Genomic DNA, 23171 nt, shown 5'->3' with positions numbered 1-23171 from the left:
GCACGGTGACTATGCTAATAATATATACTGGGTATTTGAAAGTTGCCAAGAGAATAGATCTTAAAAGTTCTCACGACAACAACAACAAAAAAGCGTGTAACTATGTATGGTGGCGGACGCTAACTAGACCAAAAAAAGAAAGAAATGGCAAAATAAATTATGGCATATCAAAAAAACCAAACAAACCTGGGAGTTCCCTGTTGGCCTAGTGGTTAGGATTCCAGGCTTTCGCTGCTGTGGCCCGGGTTCAATCTCTGGTCAGGGAACTGAGATCCTGCAAGCCACGTGGCTAGCCAAAAAACAAAAAACCAAACTCAGGCCCAGAGAAGTCAGGAGCCTCACCCAAGGCCACACAGCTTGCAGGTGGCCCGCCAGGAGAGATCCAGCCTACTGAATTCCAGCACCCCTCTCTTACCTACTTTGCTCTAAGTCTCAGTGAGAATCCACCTCCCGGAATCCAAATGCCATCAGTCTCCCCACACTGCCTGGTCCTTCCTGGACATTCACTGCCAGTAGCTCTCTTCTCCTAAACTCAACCCTGTGTCACCCCCATTTACAGATTAGGAAACTGAGGCGTGGCAAGTTTTGGTGAATCCAGCCAGTCTGATGTAAACCCACGGCTGTTGCCCACACATTAGCTGCTAGGGAACAGCTACGGACTTTCCCAAGCACCTCCACACACTGGATCTTGTTGACTTCTCACCAGTGCTGGCAAGAAGTGGGCTGGACCCTCCCCACCGAGCAGCTGCAGAACCTGAGCACAGAGGTGAATGCCCTGCCCAGGAGCCCAAGGGGCAGATGCAGGTCAGAAACCCAGGTCTGTCAGATTCCAAAGCCTGTCCTTGCCCCGCATGAGGGCAGGATGGGGGTGACAGGCCACCCAGTACAGAAGCCCACAGATATCCAAACATACCACGGCTTTATTATTTCAATAAACTCCAAAAGCACATTTCCTGGATCTGCACGCTGAGGCAGAAGCCAGAGGCAGCGAGGCAGGGCAGCTGGGGTCCCTCCGTCCAGAGCGCGTGGGAGGCTCAAGGAGGTGGAGGTGGGGTGACAACGGCATTCCTGCGGCGGGAGGCGCAGCTCACTTGAGGCGGTAGAGGACCTTACGCTGCATGCGATGCTGGATCTCGCCCCGCCGCAGCATGAGCTGCAGGACCTTGTGGATGGCGTGCTCCGGGTATTTCTGTAGGACACGGGGTCGGATGAGGGGCGTGCCTCCCACGGAACCCCAGACACCCCTCCTTCCGGAAGCCCAGGTGCCCCGTGCTCATGGGGAACTCTCCAGCCTTCACATCCTACCTCTTTGCATCCTAAGACAGGCTCACACTTCCTGAGCGCCTACCACGTGCCAGGCCCTGTTCTAAGTCTTCACATACTTGAACTCGTTCTATTCCATAACATCCCTACGCAGCTGGTACTGTGATCATCACCTTTCTACAGAGGAGGAAACTGAGGCACGGAGAAGCTAAGTCACTCACTCCAAGTCACACAGCAATTAAGTAGTAGAGCTGAGACCTCAGTTGAGCCCATCTGACTCTAGAACCCAAGCTCCTGACACCCCTAAACCCCTCTAAGTGTCCGTCTGCTAATCTCTCAAACGGGTGTGGTACCACCTACTGCGTAAAACTGCTCTAAGGATCAAGAGGAGATGACGTACATGAAAGGGAGCTGAGCCCAGAAACTGGGATTGTCCCTATGATTTCAAAGACGGTGACAAGTTCCGCATAGCTTCTAGAAGGCCCATCCCTTCTGTATGGGGTCAAGAGCACTGTCCCCGGCGAGCTGGGTGGCTCACCCTCCTGGCTCTGCCCCTCCCTTCCCCCCACACAAAGGCCAGGCGATGCGGGGAAGGGAGAGATGGAGGGCTGGGGAAGCCTGGGAGACTCCAGCAGGACCTCAGCCGCCTCTCCCCTCCCCTAATGTGACAGAGAAAGTCACAAGGGGAGGCACACTGGGGACAGGCCCGGGCCGAGGCACAGCTGCCCCTTCCCCATCCTGGGCCTGTCTGCTGAGCAACAGGACGCGGTGTTAGGTGGGTGGGAACCAGGCCACAGGGAGCCCGCAGGACTCCCACCGGGCCCCCGGGAAGGCCCACCTGCTTGGTGAAGTCCTGGATGATGCTGTGCTCCGACACCTGCGATCCAATGGCGAAGCGGCGCTTGAGCTGCTTCTCGATGCGGCTCAGCAGCTCCTGGTCCTCCTGGCTGGTGAAGCCCTCCACCCCTGTGGGTGTGAGGAGGGAGACGGGTGGGTGGGGACCTCAGTCTGCCCACAGCGGGTAAGGGGGAGCCAGGCCCGGAAGAGAAAATGAGAGGAAGAGCGTGCCCGGGGACAACCAGGGCCTGACCGAGGAGATGACCAACAGAGACCCAGAGTCAGGGACGGGGCAGACGTGTGAGGAAGGATGCTGCAGGCAGGGGGCACAGCAGGTGCAAAGGCCCGGAGGTGGGAAATATGCCCACCTCGATCAAAACCCGGTCAGGGGGCCAGGGACATGGCCAGAGTGGGGGCAGGTCCTGTGGGCCCTGGAGGCCACGGCACAGGTTTTTCTTTGATTCTGGTGAGCGGAGCGGCCACTAGAGGGCTCTGAGGAGGGCCACGAGCTGACGACAGCACCTGGCCCCCAGGCAGCTGCACAGGCAGCAGAGAGACTTCCTGGAGGAATCTACCTCAGACGGAGAGCTGGAGGGGACCCTGCAGTGACCCAGAAGGGCGCACAGTCTGCCCCGGAGGCCACATCTGTGAGGCGCCCCGAGCAGCCCAGGCAAGCAGGCTCGTAATTTCCAACTATTGCCCCAGGATGGATCTCCCCTGCTGACCCAGGCCTGCAGAGAGGGTGGGACCGTGGTGGGGGAGCCACTGAGAGGGACATCAAGGCTCCAAGTTGAAATGAGTCTGCAAGGCAAACTCTTACCCAGCCTGCAAAGCCCAGCTCCAGTTTCACTGCCAGGAAAGCCCTCCAGGGCAGAGACTGAGTCATCTTCACCAAGGGGACGGCGGGGCGCTCAGACCCCACCCACCTCCCTGGCTCCAGCCACACTGGCCCTTGAACACGCCGAGCCTGCTGTCCTTGGGGTCTTGCCACTCAGCCCTCGCTCTACGTGTGGTGCCCAACCCCACACTCCGGGGAGCCATGTGTCCTCACTCACGCCAGTCCCTGCTTCCTGCCACCTCCTCAGAGCCCATCCTGGACCACCCGAGGGGCAGGGCATCCCTCCCCAACATTCCTGACCTGCTGGACTTCTCCCCTCCGCGCTCTTTACCCCCTGAGCTTGATTTGTTTGCCTCTTTGCAGTGTCTCCCCCGTGGAGAAAGGGGGCCTCACAAGGCGCGGACTTAAGAGATCTGCTCACTCCTAGACTCCCAGCACCTAGAACAGCCCGGCAAATTCTAAGCACTAAGTTCCTGCTGGGGAAGGAATGAATTCGTCCCAGGGGAGCCTGGCACAGAATCGGTGCTCCAGAAGGTGCTCAGAGGCTGAGCCCGAAGCAGGCAGCAGGACTCGCGGCAGCCTGAACCCCGCTGGCCTCGGGGTCAAGAGACCTGCATTCTAGCTGGGCGAACGGTGACCTTGGGCACTGTGAAAAGGCCTCTTTGGGTGTCAGTTTTCCCATCTCTAGGAGGTGAAGGGCTAAGTGCCCAGCCTGGCTTCTGGGGGTTTTGAGGGCAGCTGTAAGTGAAACGGAGGAAGAGCTCTGGAAGCACTCAAATGGTTACGGCTCAAAAACAGGGGTGCAAGCAGACTTCCTTGGAGGTCCAGTGGTTAAGTCTCCATGTTTCCACTGCAGGGGGTGCAGGTTCGACCCCTGGTCAGGGAAATTCCACATGCTGCATGGTACAGCCAAAAAAAAAAAAAAACGGGTGCCAACTACCATTCTTAACAGATGATAAAATTGTGAATTATAATAATGAACTGGGTCAAAAGAATTGTGCTCCAGAGTCTGGAGAGAGGCTGTTCTTCCCATCTTGGGGGAAAATGGCTGGTGGGGGCTGGGGACAGGAGAGGGGCTTATTCCCAGGAGGAAGCGCGGAGAAGCAAATGCAGAGACGCAACAAGCACAGCAGGTGTCCAGCATGAGCCCTGCCTACGGAGCCCACAGGCCACCCGAGTCTGTGTCCCTGCATCTGCTCACCTGACAGGGTGCCGGACAAGGCGGCGTCCAGCGTGGACACCTGGAAGAGCCTCAGAGCCTCCTCCACGTCCGCCTCCGTGGCGAAGGGCTGCAGCTTCATCTTGCTGAGGGCCTCAGCAATGCGCACGATGGCCTCCAGCTGCCTGTGTGGGAGCGACGGGATGCCAGGGCGGACTCAGCCCATCTTCTCTCCCCATCCCACCCTGACCTCCAGGAGGTGCCTGCCCCAGGCAGTAAGACTACAGGGGAGACTGCTGGCCGTCCCCGTGATCCATCTCTCTCAGTAACAGAATCCCGACTTCTATTCTAGCACGTGGCGCACACCTAAAAGACATTTCCCAGACTCTCTTGCGTCTAGGTGTGTCTGTGTGACTAAGATGTGGCCAGTAAGCTGTAAGTCCAAATATTTTACGGGAACTTCAGGAAGTGTCCTTAAAAGATGGACCTTTCTTTTTCTTCCTCTCCAGCCACCTGGAATGTGGAGGTGATGGCTGGAGTTCCAGCAGCCACCTTGGACGATGAGGATAAAGGTGAATCTGAAGGAGCCCAGGTTGCTGATGACTGAGAAGCCATCACATAGATAGGGCTACCTACCCTCAAATGTTTTTACAGAAGAGGGAAATAAACTCCCAATTTACTTAAGCTATTTCATGTGGGTTTTCTATTACATACAGCCAAATCCACTTCTAACTAGTCAGTGCTGGAAGCAAGATTCAAACGAGATAGGTTCAAGCTCTTAGTCACTCTACTGTATAAACCCACAAGAGTGACAAGAGCTAACAGCTGAGAAAACTGAGGTCCAGAAAAGGAAAGCAATTTCCCTGCAGTCACACAGTGGGCTGGAGGATAGGACCAGGTCTCCTGACTCCCAGCCTGGACCCTCCTTCACCCTCAGGCTTCCTGGCGATGGGGGAAGCTAGACCGAATTCAGAAGAAAGGATTCCAGACTTTCTCAACAGTAAACAAACCAAGAGATACAGGTAATCAGGGAGGCCACTGTTTTCACTCCCAAAGGAGTGCTCCCTGCCCAGCAGCCCTGACCATGGCCTGCACCACGCAGTCAGCAACAGCCCCGGCCCCAGACTTGCTGGGCACATCGTGCCTTGTAAACCGAGGCCATCTGCCCAGCCCGGCACTGGTCCGCCCGCCTGCTCACCGCACGGTGATGGGGATGCTCGAGCGGCGGTCACTGTCCCTTTCGTGCTGACGGGCCCCGCTCCGCATGATGATGTACCGGTTCTTCAGCTTCTCTGCAGCCCCTGCCGACAGCCGAGGGCCACACTTCCTGCAGGATGGGGAGTGGCTGCCATGAGGCCAGGAAGAAATCTTGGGGTACCCACCCCATCCCCGGCCCTCTGCTGGCTTGCAAACATACGCTTTCCGGGCCCACCAGACAGTGGCCTCACAGCGGTCCTCCCCCCAACACACTGAGGGGCAAGATGCACAATGACACCCACAAGAGGCTCACAGAGACCGCTGTCCAGGGCAGGGAGCACGCCAGACTGGGGGTGGGGGAGGGTAGCAGCAGGGGTGTCTGCTCAGGATCTACCCCCACCCTATCCCCACCAGCCCGCGGCCCCGCCCCAGCCAACTGAACTGTCACTGATTTAAGGGAAGCCTTAGATCACCTAATCCAATCCTCATTCTGAGGATGAGGTGAGCAAGGCCAGAGGGAGGGAGGAAACTCCCCATAAGCCACGTGGGACCTGGCATCGAGGGAGGACTAGAATCTGGGGCTCTCAGACTCACACCCAAGGGCCCAAGCCTCTGAGGACAGGGCCATGAAGAGCTCAGGCATGACAAAGACCCAGGTACCAGTGGGCACCGCACCACCCATCACCCAGGAGGAAGCGGTGAGTAGGGACCCACCTGAATGCAGCACTTCACCTCCCATTAGAAAGGCACTCAAAGATCCCTCCACCCTTGGGTTTTAGTTCCAATAAGAGACAGCTCAGGTGTGTGTCCAGAATCTTGGTACAGGGGCTAAAAGCACAGCCTTTGGAGCCAGGTACCTGGGTTCAAGTCCTGGCTCCACTACCTCCTGTCTGTGACCCTGGACAAGTTAACCTTTCTTTGCCTCGGCTTCCCCATCTGTAAAATGGAATAATAATATACCAACCTCATAGGTCTGGGGAGAGGGATGGTGTTCACCTATACATAAAACTCTCAGGATAACATCTGGCACAGAATAATTACTATGTGTATGACTATTGTCATTGGCCATCTATGAGAATAACAATATTTAAGGTTGCAGCTGCCATTTACCGAGTGTTTACCTGGTGCAGGGCTGTGCCACTCACTCATCATTTTGTGTGATCCTTACAAAAACCCTAGGACACGACCACCCAGGGAAAGCGAGGCTCAACTGACTTGCCCAAGGTTACACAGTGGGGGCAGGAATTACCCAGAACCCATGTCCACACTGCCTCCCTGCACGCCAGAGTCAAGGGGGTCTTCGAGACCATCTAAATTCTTTTTATTTTTTTGGCCTCGCCGTGCAGCATGCAGGATCTTAGTTCCCCGACCAGGGATTGAACCCAAGGCCCCTGCATTGGGAGCGTGGAGTCTTAACCGTTAGACCGCCAGAGAAGTACAGAGACCATCTAAATTCTCCACCTTTGCCTCGGAGATGGAGAAACTGAGGCCAAGAGCCACTGAGCGACTGTGCGGGGTCAGGAAGGAGCAGAGCTAAAGTCCTCAGGGCCTGATCTCAGGCCTCCTGAATGGGGCTCTCTCCCACCCCAGGGGAGCCGGGCAGCCCCGCCCCCGTGGGGCCTGCACCCAGGACTCACGCGCGGCAGTAGGCGATGAACTTCTTTAGCTTGGTCAGGTCGACCTCGCCCTCCACGGCCTGGGTCTGTGTCAGCGCGCTCACGTGCAGAGTGATGACGTGTTTGGCCAGCATCTGGGAGGCGGAGGGGACACGGGGTCAGCCCGCAAGGCTTCCCAAGCCAGGTCCCAGCACAGAGGTGGAGCAGGCAGGGAGGGAAGAGCTGCCAGGGCTAGAACTGGTGGAGAGGAGGAGGCCCTCTCTTTTCCTGAGGGTTGTCAGCTGGTAAGACAACATCCCAGAGCTGCCAGGCCCTTCTCTGCCACCACGAGGGGCGCAGCTGCCTGAGAACAAGCCTCCAATAAGGGAGGCCAGGCCGAGCAGCAGAGACAGCGGCGCCCAGACGACCCAGAGCCCTGACCCAGCCGAGCCTCACACCTCCAGGCTTGTCCATTACGTAAGCGCTGGAGTTCCCTTCAGAAGCTGACTGACCAGAACTGGGGTTCTAGTACTTGCATCCAAAGGTCAACCCCTCATTTCACACAGAAGGGACCGACACCCAGGGAATGACTGACCCCCAATCTCACGGCACATCGAGCACAGGAGAGGCAGGACCCGGGACGCCCAGTGCAGCGCTCTTGGAATCCACAACCACACCTCCTTGGTGGCCCATGAGTGGGCCCATCTGGTGGCCAGGACTTCGGGTCAAGCCCCTTGGCTGCCCACCCTCGCCCCCCGACCCCCAGAACCGCGGGCCTGGCTGGAGTCCGGCGCCCCACGCACCATATCCCTCTCCTCGTTGTGCTCGTCCTTAACGATGAAGATCATGTCGAAACGGGACAGGATGGTGGGCATGAAGTCGATGTTGTCCTCCCCCTTCGTCTCGTCCCAGCGGCCAAACACCGAGTTGGCAGCAGCCAGGACGGAGCAGCGGGAGTTGAGGGTGGTGGTGATGCCGGCCTGACAAGAAAGCGTGGGGGGCAGCAGAGGACAGGGAGATGAGAACGCGGGGTCACGGCCCTCTCAGGTGTGCACATCCATGCCTACACGCACGCACGCACGCACGCACGCACACACAGAATTCCAGGACCACTGCTGCGGAGGCCGGGCCGCTCAGGGCAGCCTGAGGACGCGCCCGGAACAGCTCTGCCAGGCTGGACCAGGGACGATGCTCACCTTGGCGATGGAGATGGTCTGCTGCTCCATGGCCTCGTGGATGGCCACGCGGTCGTCTTCGCGCATCTGTGTAGGACAGAGAAACGTCCACCAGACCCAGGTGAGGGGCCGGGGCACGGTGGCAGCAGGAAACCCTACAGGAGCTACCATTCCCAAGTCCCGACCCTGTGCCAGGCCGATGGCAGGAACCGGGTCACCTCTAGTCACGGGGACAGTGTGTGGGCTTGGCTCTCCTCTCCCCACTCTCAGGTGCAGAGACTGAGGCTCAGAGAGGTTTAGCTACTTCCCGATAATAACGGGAGGTCTCCACGTCAAAGGTGGTTTCTGCCGTCCGAGCACAGAAGGCCACACCCCCAGCCCACGGCCAGCAGGCGTCACCACCTCACCCTGCCAGGCTCACCTTGTCAAACTCATCGATACAGACGACCCCACCATCAGCCAGGACCATGGCCCCGCCCTCCATGATGAAGTTCCGGGACGAGGGGTCCCTCATCACCGAGGCTGTCAGGCCGGCCGCGCTGCTGCCTTTCCCAGACGTGTACACCTGGGGGAGGGAGGCGGGAGGGTCAGGGCCCATCATGGCTCCACGCTGACCCAGTAAGTCAAGGGGCCCCGGGAGCTAGGGCTCAACCAAGGTCACACATCACAGCTGGCTGCAGAGCACAGACAATCTCAGTGTTCCTCCTGATGGGGGGGCCACCCCAGCCCCGGCCTGGCGGTTCTCCCACAGGGGAGCGTTCACATCCATCGCTCACCTGAACCCCACGACTGTCCCATGAAGCAGCCCCCAGGGGCCCGGCTCACGGAGGAGCAAACTGAGGCCGAGAGGAGAGCAGTGACACCGTTCCAGGGGGCCTCAGGGCTGCGTCGACTCCTGACTCCCAGGAACGGCATCCCCACCCTCAGTCCCTTGTCATCTATTGCTATCGATGTCAAGACTTAGCGGATGGATAAACTGAGACTCAGAGAGATTGGGTGACTTGCTCAAGGCCCACAGCTAATTACCAGCCAGGCTGAGACCAAACAAACCCCATCCAGTCCAGCACTCCACCCGCTGCCCCAAACCTACACACGCGTCGGTCCCCTTCCTCCTCTATCCTCTGCGGCCCCGCCCGCAGCCTTCCTCTCCACGGCGCAGCTAAGGCGGACAGAGGTCACCCTGGGCACTCACCCCGATGGGAGAGCACTTCTCCACAAACTTCAGCAGCTGGGACTTGGCCGTCCCCGGGTCCCCCAGCATCAGCAGGTTGATGTCTCCTCGGCGAGTGAGGCCGTCGGGGAGCCTGGGGGAGGACGGGCAGGCGGGCCAGGGGAGCAAGGCGAGAAACCCAGGGCTGGTTGGTCACAGCGGTCTGGCTGTCGGCCCCGCGGCCTGTCATGAGCCTCAGAGCAGGGGGGGAGGCGGCGGCTCTGGCCTGAGAGCCACGTTCATGGCCAGCTGTGTCCCCTAGCCTCATCCGTGGTGACTTGCCTCCGAGGGAGGGGAGGGTCAGAGGAAATGGCACTTAGAGCTGGGCTCGGGCACACACAGTCGGCATCGGATGAACACCCCCCCCCAGCTGGAAGGGAGAGAGAGGGAGCCACCAGCGGGCTGCACGCGGTACTGGGGAGCGGACACCGCGAGGGCAGGCTCCGGGCCCCAGCGCGTGTGCCTGTGAGCAAGTCCCTTTAGCTCTCTATGCCTCAACTTCCTCATCTATGAAATGGGTTCGATTGTAGCTTTCTCACAGGGCTAATCTGGGGACTGACTGGGTTGGAAACACATAAAAGCACTCAGAAGAACGTCTGGCACGTGGTAAGAACTCGGTAACTGGCAGCTGCTGATAATATTATTACTTTCTCTACCTCTACTATTTTATTTTAAAAGGACGCGACGTCCCGAGTATGAGGCTTTCACCCGTCTTATTCATGTGGAGACATGGGTTCAGAGAGGTGGTGTCTCTTGCCCAAGGTCGCAAGGTAAATAAGCAGCTATCAGAGATGTCACCCGGGACTCAGACTCCAAGCCCAGAACTCTCCCCTGCATTGGCCAGGCTCCTCACACCAGCCAAGTCCCCAGCCTAGTCAGGGCCGGGCAACTGCTCCGGAGGAAGGGTGTGGGCCAGCCCCCAGCCGGCTAGCAGCGAGCCTGGGAGGCAGGGAGGGTGCCTGAGAGGACCAGACGGGGCTGAGGGTCCTGGGCAAATGAAAAGAGCATTCAAGTCCTGACCATCCGGCAGCTGCCCTCCTGCGGGCAAGTCACTCGTTCGCCTCCCCGGACCTGGGGGGCCTGGACACCCACCTCTTTCGGGAACCCCCGAAGAGCAGGCAGGCAATGGCCTTCTTCATGTCTGTGCCCCCGAAGATAGAGGGGGCGATGCTCTTGGAGATGACCTCGTAGACGTTGGGGAGGGCGGCCAGGCGCCGGAACTCCTCCTCCTCCTGCGGGGTCACGGCCCCAGCAAAGCTGCGGCCTGGGCGGGCAGAGCAGAGGGGTGCGTGAGCGCCCTGAGGGAGAACTTGCTGCCTGTGGCCCACCACCCTGGGCCGGCCCAGGGCCTCCCAGAGGGCAGGGCCCTCAGAGCCGGGCAGCACAAGCGTCAGTCTGAGCAAAGACAGAACCCCAGGTCTCCGCACCAGGCGTGCGCCTGTGTGTTCCAGGGTCCAGTGAGCAAGCAGAAGAGTGTGGAGGGCGGGGGGATGATCTGGGGAGGGCCAGGTGACAGGGGCCCTCAGGGACACCTTCCATCTTGCCGACGGGGGTGACATGGTGTCTCTGGTTAGAACGGCACCGGTCACCCGGCTGCCGTGCGGGACAGAGCACAGGGGCAAAGGTGGAGACAGGGAGACCGGGACGAGGCCCACCAACAGCCCAGGGGAGGGACGACCGGGGTTCGGCCCAAAGCACACTCACTGGAGCCATCTGTGTCCACCTGGATGCCCAGGACCCGGATGTAGGCGCTCCGGATGCCCACGCCCACCCTGTCGCGGCCCCTGCTGGCGGTCAGGCCAAACTTCTTGATGGAGTAGATGCCCATGATGGTGACCCTGTTCCCAGGGACGACCTTGTCACACAGGTACCTGAGAGGAGGATGGGGAGGAAGAAGGTGAGAGGCTGGTGGGGGCAGGGAGCCCCCGGCTCCCCCGACCCCATCACGCTCGCCGTCCGTCCACCTCGGCATCTCTACACGAGGCCCCATGGGCTGGCTCCAGCCCCCGCACCCCCCAGGGCCCCCTCCCTCTCACCACAACCCAGCCCATGCTTGGACGGCCCAGCTGCTGGGAGGAGGACAGGCCTCGGTCATGGGGGTGGCCTGACCCCTCCACGGGCCTCAAGAGCTCGTCCGTTATGCTGGCTGGAGTTGGGGGGCGCCCACCCCAGCCCCTCAGGTGCCCCGCCTCCATCTCATCTGCTGTCAGACGCGTTGCAGGGTCCCCCTTGGCCATCTCGGGGGAAGCCTTCCTCCTCACGCCCTCCCAGCCTCCCTGCAAGGGCCACGCCCCGCTTCTGCCTCTTTCACGGCTCCACGAGCTCAGTCAAGTCATTTTGCCTCTGGATTTTAATTTCCTCTTTAAAAAAAAAAAAGATGTTGAGGGACATCCCTGGTGGTCCGGTGGTTAAGAATCCGCCTTCCAACACAGGGGACACGGGTTCGATCCCTGGTCGGGGAGCTAAGATCCCACATGCCGCGGGGCAACTAAGCCCGCATGCCACAACGACTGAGCTCGCACGCCACAACCAGACAGAAGCCTGAGAGCCGCAACAAAAGATCCCGCACGGCGCAACAAAGATCCTGTGTTGCCGCAACTAAGACCCAGCACAGCTAAATAAATAAATATTAAAAAAATATATATATATATATATATATATATGTATATATAGAGAGAGAAACAGGGAAGTCTCTGAGCCCCTCCAGCCTGTGCAGCACAGAAAGGACACTGCGGCATGTATCCGTACTCTGCTGCTTAGAAGCTGTGTGACCTCTCTGAGCCTGGGAGGGGATGATAAAGTGATCTGACCTGCTGGGTTACTGTGGGATCAAGTGAGCTACGAGACCCAAAAGTGCTTTATCCACCAGAGAGTCACATCCCCCAAAGGACCCTCACTGTCGTTGTTAACGTTCTATGGCTCCCCTCTTCCCAGACCCCACTTCCTCAGCTTTGAATAATCTAATCACAGACCATCTGAATAATCTAATAAATACCGAATATTGAATCTGTGTTAAGGAATTGTGCTAGAGACACAGTGTAGAGGACAAATGTATGGACACCAAGTGGGGGAAAAGGGGGGTGGGATGAACTGGGAGATTGGGATTGACATATACACACTAATATGTATGAAATAGATAACTAACGAGAACCTGCTGTATAGCCCAGAGAACTCCACTTCTCTATACAGTAGAAACTAACACAACATTGTAAAACAACTATATCTCAACTAAAAAAAAAAAAAAAAAAGAAAAAGGAACTGTGCTACACACTCAACATGCATTTTCCAATTTAAACCTCCCAGCAGCCTGATGAGATTAAGGCCTGTCACGTCCCCATTCTCCTGGTAAGGAGACTGAGGCTCAGAGAGCCCATGTAACTTGCTCAAGAGCCTGACCTCTACACCTTCCACAGCCACTAAGGAAGCTACTGACCTACGGACGCCCTCCTCCGGGAAACGTGCAGCACAGACCATCTGCACGCGACGTCGGGGTGCGGGAGCCCAGGTGGAGAAGCCCAGTCCACACCTCCACACCTTCCTCCCAGGTCACCAGGAGGGCACCGGGCTGGCCCAGCACCCTCTCCCCCTTTCCAATCACCCAGCAACGTCCAAGGAAGAATCTTAACAGAAAGCCTGGGGTGGGCGTCAGGCTGGAAAGAGGCTCCCCCAGCTACTGGCTGTCCAGCTCTGGGCCTCCCAGTTCTAAGAGGGCTGCGGAGACCCTGCAGGAAGAACGCAGGCTGGCAGCCCAGCGCCTCCACTCACTGAGCCGGTCACACATCCTCGTCTGCAAAGAGGGGTGGACCCGCCCCTGCAGATTATGGGGAGACGAGATGAGAGGAAGCACGGGGGCAGCACCAGGCACGGAGCAAGTGTGCTGTAACCAGCCATCCTCCCCCGCACCCCGCCGCGCTCAGCCGGCCACTCGCGACACCCGACTCAGGGGCACGGCCAGGGAGCCGGCTCACCTGTCGCAGTAGAGCTGCATGTGTCTGGGCATCTCGCCATGGGGCACCGCATCCGGCAGCTCCTGCAGCTTCAGGGTCTGGAAGTCCACGCACTTGCACTTGTCCGGCATGATGAAGTACGGATCCAGCGGGCACTTGGGGCGCCCGGCCTGATCCCTGTCGGTGGGGAGGGGAAGGGTCACCAGAGCTGCCCCCAGAGCCCCAAGACCAGGAGTCGGCGACAGGACTGGCCAGCAACAAGCCAGGGGTCTCCATGACCCCGGGAGAAGGCCCTGAAGGAGGGCAGCTCAGCGGGGGATACCCACAGGGCTAGGAGTGGGGAGACCTTCTCTGAGCCTGGCTCCCCCATTAACCTGCTGCGAGGCAGACATGTCACACTCCCAGCCCTCCCGAGGGGGTCTCAGTGTCCCCGCAGGTGAAGAGGGGCCAAATCGCCAGTGACCTTTCCAGCCCCACTCAGATCCCAGGCTCTGCCAGTGAGGGTCTGGGCGCCTCGAGACCCCACTCAGGGTTCCAGGCGTCCACGCACCTCGACATAATGCAACCACTATCCCACTGTTACAGCAGCGTTACTGCAAAGCACTGACTTTGTGCCGGGCACTATTCGATGCACCGGGGACACAGCCGTGAACAAAAAGTCCCTGCTCTTCTGGAGCTCAAGTTCTGGTCATGGGAGGCCAAGAACGCCAACCGGCAGATAACCACACACCAGGACAACAGAGGTACCATCAAGGAGATGGGTCTGCAAGAGGGACACGCGCCCCAAGCCTAAGGGGGAGGGGCGGGGAGGCACCCCTGTGAGGTGACATTGGAGGAGAAAGCTGAAGGAAGCAGGGAGGTCACAGACTTTGGAGGTCAGAGGAAAGAAAGTTCCGGGCGGAGGAGTAGCAAGTCCAAAGGCCCCGCGACAGGAGCGCGCTCAGCATGTTCCAGGAACGGCAGGGAGGCAGGGAGGCTGGGCCGAGAGAGGAGGGAGGACAGGAGGCCACAGGGAGCCAGGAGCAGACCGAGGAGGGCCATGCAGGCTGAGATGGGACTTGTCTTTGGGAGAGGCGGAAACGGCTGAATCGCCTGCAGTGTAAAGGGTCACCTGGCTGCCAGGGGGTGGAGAGACTGGGGGACGAGGGTGGGCGGGCGCAGGGGGCACCAGGGCACCACGCCGGGTGAGGGATGACAACAGCGTGGAGCAAGGAGACGTGCCAAAGGGGGCGAGAGAAGACCTGATTCTCCACGTACAAACTTAAGGGCAGAGCAGAAGGGCTTCCTGATTGTTTGGATACAAGATAGGAAAAAACACCACGAGACCAAGGATTTGGACCCGAACACCTGAAAAGATGGCCTTCTCATTTGGGGTAGGGGTCGTGCTGCAGGAGGGCAGATCTTGGGATGGGATGGAATCTGCCACACAGGGTGTGAGGCTTGTGCAAATCTGCGATGCCCAGTAGACACCCACGCGAGAGTGTCCAGCGGGCAGCTGCATGTGAGGCTGGGGTTCAGTGGAAACACACATTTGCGTGTCCTCTGCACACAGATGGTATTCAAAGCCCGAGACAGGCAAGGGGATTAAGTATAGAGAAAAGAAGGGTGGCTGAGGCCTGAGGTCAGGAAGCTGAGGGGAACCAGCAGCCAGAGAGGGTAGGGGCCCTTGAGATCAGGGGTCAGCAATGGTTTTCTGTAAGGAGCCAGAGACAAATATTTTCAGTTTTGTGGGCCATGAGGCCACACATTCTGCCTCTGAAGCGCAAATGCAGCCATAGGCAATGTGTAAACGAAGGAGCCTGGCATGTTCCTGGGCCTTCCCTCCAGACCTGCCCCAGCGAGCCAAGGTTTGCTGTAGAAGACTCCAGGTGGGCTCCCAACCCTGGCTCCTGGCACAGGTTGTCTGGGCGCCCTGGAGGGACAGAACTCACCACTGCAGAGGGACGCCACCGCCCCAGGGCATCAGGTCTGCCCCAGGCCCATAGGGCACACCGCTGCCCCAGCCCCTCCCTGCTGCAGGTGGTGCAGGCCGGGTCCTCCTCCTTCACATCTCCGCTCAGATGTCACCCTGTCACCCCCACCGTGCCGCAGGGCCATGCAGAGCCCACTCACGTGTTGCACTTCCTGGGCAGGGCGTAGCCCTCCAGGCCGGGGCGCATGGCGACGTTGGTGAGGGTGTTGCGGCAGCTGCGGCACTGGACGGAGATGCGGGTGGCCTTAGCACGGACCCCAGAGGCGGAGATGATGATGCCGGGGATCTTCACCAGGTGCGACATCGTGTCCGACTGCAACAGAGCCACGGGGAGGGCGGCTGGTTAAAGGGAGCCAGGAACACCTGAGATCACGTAGGAGAATCTTTTTCTAACGTGTACTGAAGTATTCAGGGATACAGGACCATGTCTGTAACTTACTTTAAAATACTTTAGCAGGGGGCTTCCCTAGTGGCGTAGTGCTTAGGAATCTGCCTGCCAATGCAGGGGACATGGGTTCGAGCCCTGGTCCAGGAAGATCCCACATGCCGCAGAGCAACTAAGCCCCGTGGCACCACAACTACTGAAGCCCACGCGCCTAGAGCCCGTGCTCCGCAACAAGGGAAGCCACCACGATGGGAAGCCCGTGCACCGCAACGAAGAGTAGCCCCCACTCGCCGCACGTAGAGAAAGCCTGCACAGCAACGAAGACCCAACGCAGCCAAAAATAAATAAATACATAAATAAATTTATTTTAAAAATAAAATAAAATACTTTGGCAGAAAAAAGAAGAAGGCAAATAAGGCAAAATGTTAACAGCCATTAAATCCAGGCAGAGGTAGATGAGGTTCATTACACTATTCTCACTACTTTTGTGTGTGTGATTTTTTTTAATAATAAAAAGCAAAAAACAAGAAAAGTTCCTTTCATCATCATCTCTTCTTCCCTCTCCCAGGAGCTTTTCTGGGACACACAGGCAGACTACAGGTTCGTGCTGAGGCCCCCTCAAAGCCCAGAAGGTGGGGAGGAGAGCAGAAGGGGAAAGGTTCGGGAAGGAGGCTGCCCCCCCAATAAGTGAGACCAGAGGCACGTGTTCCTGCCACGGCCCAGGGGATCCCAGAACTGCTGAAACCGCGCCCCCAGAGCTTGTCTTCTGGAAAACTATCTACAAGCTGCAGGAAGCCTAGCCCTCCACGGTTGGAAAGGACTGAGGCTGCCTCAGCCCGTAAGCCACCCCGACAAGCGATCCTTCTAGAGGGGACCCCTCCTCTACCACAGGACACCCGTCACCCGAGGCAGGCCGGTCACTGGGTTTTCCAGTGGGTCTGAGAATAGGAAGCTTGTCCCACGTGGGGCTGAGCTTTGCTTCTCTGAGGAAACAGCTGCCCCGCAAAACAAGTCCAATGCCGCCTCCGCAGACAGGCAAATGCGTGATGCTCGGGTGAGTTCCACACACGGTCCCAGGTCCCCTCCCCGGTGCTGGGCACAGAGACGAAGCCGACACGCTCCACAGCCTCCAGAGCCCACAGCCCAGCCCTGCTTCTGGAACAGAACTGCCATTGTGCTAATCAAGGAGGATTTGGCAGGGACCCCAGCCCAGCTGCAGGACACGGGGATTCCAGCAAAGACCAGGGCGTGGCCTTCTGGTGAGTAACACGGAGGAGGTGACACTATCTGGGCCCACAGTTCAAAGGCACAGCCACACGCATCCTTTCATTTGCTTCTCACAACAGCCTTGTGACAGAAGAACCAACGTCAGGCCCCCACTTCCTCCTCAGGAAGCTCTCCTGTCCCACCCCTGCCTGTGGTATAAATTCTCCTTTCACACGGCAGCCCAAGGGAAACTTTAAAGATAGAATCGGCCCATCCTCCTACCTAACCTTCAATTCAAGCTGCATTCCACAGCAGCCAAGGACCTGGCCATCTGGCCTCTCTACCCGCTCCCTCCCTGCCTCTCCCCCCACCCTCACTCCCTGAGGTCCAGCCACACTGGCTTCTTTCTGTCCCTTGAAACCTGTCCCTGTCCCCACCCCAGTGCCTTTGCACCTGCTTCTCCAGGAGCCTGGAACGCTCCTCCCTCAGGCTGTCACAGGGCTGCGTATCCCTCAGGTTTTCGCACCAACATCACTTCCTCAGAGGGCCTTCTCTGACCACCTCCCGGACCCCCGGCCACTGTCACATTGCCTGTTTCCTTTGCTTCATGACTCGTATCACAGGACCTGAAATCCGCTCACTGCTCCTTGTCTGTTTCTCCCACTGTAAGCTCCATGGAACCAGGTCCTGTCTGTCTACAGTGAGGGTCCCCCAGCACCCGGCGAGGGGCAGTCACTCGATAAGTGCTCGTTGAATAAAACCAATAAAGACTGGATGGCAGACTGGCTCTGCCAAACTCTCCCTCGGCCTCATCGCTCTCCAGCCGTGCTGGCTGTCCTTCCCTCGGCCCGGCACATACCCTGCCCCACTCGCCTCGCAGGCTTTGTACCAGCCGTGCCCTCCCTGCCCCCCCGAACATTCTCTCCCAGCTGTGTGCATGCTGCCTGTTCTCACCCTCAGATCCCCACTCAGACGTGCCCTCCTCAAAGCAGCCTTCTCGATGTTTTCCAGAGGGGCCCCCGCGTTTTCTCATCACCCTCTTGGTTTCTCCCATTGCTCTTACGGTCACCTACAGTTATCATGGGTGATGTTCACCAGCTTATCCAGTCTCCCCGGGGACAGCAGCTTGTCCTGAGTTCACCACTGTTTCTCCAGGACCCAACTCATGCCTTGCCCACAGGAGGAACTCGGCAAACATTTGTCCAACGAGCTAAGTTTTCAGGGGCGCAAACAGGCTCAGAAAGGTCGAGTGAGTTGATCAGGGTCACACAGCTGGCACCCAGGTCTCTCTCCAAAGCCCCTCCTCACATGCAGCCGCCACCGCCACCCTTCAACTGGCCTGAGTGGACCCACCTTCAGGCTACGGATGCTGGACGGGCTGGCATCCGACTTGAGCATGACTTGGATGTCCTGGAGCACCTCGTCACCGGCAGGCCGGGGCCGGGTCACCTCATCGGCCACCTCCTTGGCAGCTTCCTCCAGCTGGAGAGGAGGAGGGGGACAGGCTGTGAGTGAGCAGAGCGGGGCCAGCCCTGGGGGTTTGTGGGGGGCGGGGAGGTCCCACTCACCAGCTGCAAATGCTCAGCCGGCTGCTTGTACAAGTAGTCAGCCAGGTCCTCGTCGAAGCTGGCAAGGTCCTCCATCTCCACCTCGATCCAGTACTCCCCCAGGTTATAATGCCGCTTGAGTTCATCCCTGGGGTGGGGGTGGGGGTGCGGAAGGGTGCGGAGAAGAGGAGACAACGCTGGCTGAGGTGCGCCCGCACCCTGAGTCTCCCACACCACTGCCCCGCCACCCCGCTTCCCAAACACATCTAGTTCCAGGTGGTTCTGTTATTTAACCCTGCAGAGGCACCCCCCCCAACTGCTGAAAGGCATCCTCCAAAGAAAGCTCCGCGGAAGGGGTCCAAGCAGTAATCAAAGGACAGTTCAACGCTCACAGACAGGGTTCTGTGCACAGGTGTCTGGAAGACTCTCACTGCAAACCAGTCCTTTCACTGGACTCCTTGGAGCCTTTAACCCTCTCTCAGATGCTAACAAGGCACCCGGCTAGAACCTGGAGATTGAAGGCAGCAGAGACCATGCCTGTCTTGTCAACCACCAGACTCTTTCTACAGAGCATCCTGTGGGACTATTATCCCAAAAACACATTCAGGGGCCACTGACCTCCTCGGCCTCATCCCTGTCTGCCTTATGTCCGGAGCCACATACAACAGCCAGCCTGGCCCCGAGAGCCCCTTGCTGTAACACGCCACCCCATACCCTGCCCAGGCATGCAACTGCTCCTATCCGAAATGCCTTCCATGCTTGACGCTCTCCCCTCAGCTCAAGGTCACCTCGGCTCCCCTGGAAGCCTCCCTAACTCCCCTTGTACATTCCTCCTTTGAGGTAATTATCACTTTGTAACTTATTTGTAGGTCCCTATGTCTCATTCCCACTGATTTAGAAGCTCCTTGAGAGCAAGTAGTATGAATCTTTTCATCTTTGCATCTCAGAGTCCAGCACATAGATGGTCAATGTCGGCTGGTGCGTGAATAAATGGAGGCCGGAGTGGCTGTGCCGTTTTACTGATGAAGAAACTGAGGCCCAGAGAGACTGTCACTTGGAAGTCACTAAGCTAATAATCAATCAGGCCCAAGCCTGGACCTGCAAACTCACGTTCTCTGCATTTTAACGGCCTATGAGGATCTGGTGCGATGGCACCAATGTACAATCACTAGGAACAGGGGCCCTGCCCAGCTCATTCAGTGCTGCAGCCCAGCACCTGGAACAGTGCCTGTCATGCAGCAGGTGCTCAGTCAATTGGAGTTGATTGAGTGGAATGAAGAATGAATAAATGAGTGAAATAAAACATAACTACCATCTTCACCTTTTGCACCGAGAACTTGATTTCAAGGTATCGCAGACATTACATGGAAGGACGGTAAAAAATACATGAATAGGAACAAATCCTGGACGAAGAACCCAGGTGACTCACTCAATCGTTAACTTCAGATGTGAAACATACAAAGCCATAGCCACGGGGGTGCGGGGCCCCAGTGAGTGGACGAAGCACCGCTGGGACCGCACCTTCCCTCCTGCACCCCTCCGGCCCGCACCTGTACTTGAAGGTGAAGCCCGTGCGGTCCGTGCCCACTCGGTACTGCCGCAGGAACTCCTTGAAGCGCCTCTGCAGCTGCGACTTGCGGGCCTGCCCCTCATCGGCCGCGTTGTCGCCCCCGAAGCTGTCGCTGTAGAAAATGCCGGGGTCGTCGAAGCCCGACATGACTGCACCTGACGTGGGGACAAGTAGCTGGAGCAGATTCGGGGGAGGGGGTGATAGGGGCGCGCGGCGTCCCCTCCCATACCTGGGTCCTCGGCTCCGAATGCGGGGCGGGCGTGAGCCCGGTTCCGCCTCCCGGACCCCTACCCCAGTTCTCCCAGGAGAAACCCCTGCCCAGACCTACTGCGCCCCAAATGCAGATGCCTGCCGACCCCAGGGCCCGGCTCCGCGGTGCCCACTCCCCAGCCCCGCTGGCCTCACCTGTCCCTTCCCGCGCTCCCTGGAACCAAAGAGACAAGAGGCCCCACGGTCCGCCGCCGCCTTTCGCGGGAAAAACCAGACGCAGCGTTTGGACGCCGCGGCCGCTGCGCCCTCATTGGTTCGCCGGGACCCCGCGGCCAGTGATTGGACCATGCTGCGCCTGCGAGTCCCGCCCCCCACGAGCGGGCCGCCGAAGAGGATTGGCGGCAGGGCGCATGACGTCAAGCCTCCTGGCCTCCTTCCGGGCTCCATTTTGCGTGCTGGACAATTTGGCGCGAAACTGACCCGGAGGTAGCGGCGGGGCGGGGCGCAAAGATGGCGGAGGGGCGGGCCGAGGGCCGGCGCGGGCGTGCGAGGGCTCTTCTGTGTACTCTTTAAGCCTTTTTCAAAGTCTCAGGAGGAAACGACCCCTTTCAGAGCCACAGGGCGGAAGAAGCTATAGGTCCCTGAGAAGGACGCCGTTGCCGGGTGTGAGCCTGCTTCCCCCTAGCGGCTGGAGGGGGCGCTGCCTGCCTGCGCTCCCAGCTCTCACCCTAAACACGCTTCCAAAAGTCGGGGATTAATCAGAAAGAAGCCACCTCTGGTCTCGTTAACGCCTCTAGGACCAAACTCAAACTTGGGACTCGAGGGGTGTTTTCTTAGACCCAATTGGTGATTTTTTTTTCTTTTTTTAGTTGTATAAGAATTTTCATTATTTGGCAATGCTTAAAATTTGTGAAAATTCATGACAAGATTCCCAGCCTAACTTGAAAAACGGGAAGATCTGGCAAAACTTGACGGATTCTCAAGCGGCAATAAGGACTGCATAATCTCCCCTCCCTTCTTTTCCATTCTCACTGGCAACATGAACTGTTTTTTCTGTTTATTATTTATTTGGTTGCGCTGGGTCTTAGTTGCGGCAGGCTGGCTCCTTAGCTGCAGCACGTGGGCTCCTTAGTTGTGGCATGCAAACTCAGTTGCTGCATACATGTGGGATCTAGTTCACTGACGAGGGATTTGAATCCGGGCCCCCTGCATTGGGAGCGCAGAGTCTTTACCACTGTGCCACCAGGAAGTCCCGCAACATGAACTATTGGAAAGAACTTTTTATTCCATAGGCTACACTGGCACATACTTACGGCGAGTGTTTAAAATATGAGTCTGTTTATAGGGTTTCAAAATTAGATCAAATGAATCTGAACCTTCAGGGAGGTCCCTCTGCATGGAGACATAGCTTTAACTCATTCTATTTAACAGTTCTTTAATTTTCCACCGTGTGAATAGAATACAAATTATTCAGCCATTTTCCTGTTAGTAGAATTTAAGATGTTTCTCTCTCCTCTCCCTCTCTTCCTTCGTCACTACAAACGGTATCAATGCCCTTGTCACAAAAAACTGGAAACAGGGCCCAGGGTGGGAAGAGCTAAGTCGCTATTTTGAATGCCTACCCTTGGCATACATATCTCATGAACAGTGGCTTATGGACCTGGTTGCACCTTGGGATCTCCCAGGAAGCTTTTTTTAAAAAAATAAATTTATTTATTTTTGGCTGCGTTGGGCCTTCGGTGCTGTACATGGGCTTTCTCTAGTTACGGCGAGCGGGGGCTACTCTTCGTTGCGGTGGACAGGCTTCTCATTGTGGTGGCTTCTCTTGTTGCGGAGCACGGGCTCTAGGCACGCGGGCTTCAGCAGTTGTGGCTCATGGGCTCTAGAGCGCAGGCTCAGTAGTTGTGGCGCACAGGCTTAGTTGCTCCACGGCATGCGGGATCTTCCCCGACCAGGGCTCGAACCCGTGTCCCCTGCATTGGCAGGCAGATTCTTAACCACTGCGCCAAAACTTTCCATAAACAGTGATTCCGGAGTCCTGTCCTAGATCTCCAGAATCAGAACCTCTCCAGGTGGGGCCCAGGATACGCAGGTGTTCTGATGCCACCATCCACAGACTGGGGTTTGGAGGCCACTGGACCCTCCTACCAGCTGTAGGAGGCAGGTGTATTGTTAGTTTCAAGGAGACTTGAAGTGACTTAACCAAGGTTCCAGACTTGTTGACAAAGCCAGAACTAGGGAGAGGTCTCCTGGCGCCCAGTCCTCACGCACAAAGGAGTCATGTAAGGAAAAGCCTCGTCCCCTGCTTTGCTAAGTACATCTCCAGCCAAGGGCTTTCACTCTCCCAGATTGGAAGGCTGCATTTCTACCATTTCAGTGGCTTTCGGGACTTCGGAGAGTGGAAAAGACTTGGGTTTAGAACTGGCCAGACCTGGTTTAAATCCTTCCTGACCCTCAGAGAGCGTTAACACTCCTCACAGCTTTTCTCTGAGGATCAAATGAGATGATATCATGGGTGAGATGATTTGTACAGCACGAGAGTCACTTAGCAAGAATCACAAACACTGATCTCCCTTGTTTCATAATAGTGTTGTACACTGTTGGCATTTTACATGCATCTCATTTGCTACTCAAAACAGATGAGCTGGGTCTCACTGTATTCATGCTAAAGGTGACAGAACTGAGCCCCAAAAAGGTTAATAACCCCAAAGGCAGAGCTACAAAATGGAGTGGCAGGGATTTGAACCAGGGCTGATACTCCAGTCCCTAGGATTCACTGTATAGGACACAAATTTTATCCCAGAATCTGCTCATTTCAGCCTAACAGGGAATCCCATCCTCAGTAAAGCTGAGTCTTGCATCAAGCAGGGTTCACCACAAAGATCTGCCCACCGACTGCTTAAAGGTCACCCCCCCCCGTCCTCAGAACAGAGCACAACATCCCAAACCAGCTCCTGCCATCCCCACCTTCACCCCTTCTCCCCACCAGGCTTTCAAGAAACAAGTGAGGAAAAATCAGCTCCCCAAAGGTAACAGAGCCCAAGAAAAACACTTCAAGTT

The 23171-nt window shown here is 57.4% G+C and overlaps 1 protein-coding gene across 1 annotated transcript; it reads right to left on the bottom strand.

Moving 5' to 3' along the window:
• Positions 1–902: 902 nt before the first annotated feature.
• Positions 903–20655, bottom strand: MCM5 (minichromosome maintenance complex component 5). The gene is made up of 17 exons (XM_036865835.1): positions 20307–20655; positions 19882–20056; positions 18353–18479; positions 18138–18266; positions 15334–15506; positions 13243–13398; positions 10979–11145; positions 10367–10538; positions 9257–9368; positions 8486–8629; positions 8086–8151; positions 7693–7869; positions 6932–7044; positions 5296–5424; positions 4140–4282; positions 2102–2229; positions 903–1189 (listed from the first exon to the last, which is right to left on the bottom strand). The coding sequence occupies exons 2-17, from the start codon at positions 20046–20048 to the stop codon at positions 1088–1090; spliced, it is 2205 nt and encodes a 734-aa protein (XP_036721730.1). The 5' UTR covers positions 20049–20056; positions 20307–20655; the 3' UTR covers positions 903–1087.
• Positions 20656–23171: the final 2516 nt, after the last annotated feature.

This window comes from Balaenoptera musculus, chromosome 10 (genome assembly GCF_009873245.2).
Source record: "Balaenoptera musculus isolate JJ_BM4_2016_0621 chromosome 10, mBalMus1.pri.v3, whole genome shotgun sequence".
Taxonomy (NCBI): Eukaryota; Metazoa; Chordata; class Mammalia; order Artiodactyla; family Balaenopteridae; genus Balaenoptera; species Balaenoptera musculus.
Note: the sequence above shows the minus strand (reverse complement) of the source record. Positions and strands in the feature narration are given on the sequence as shown.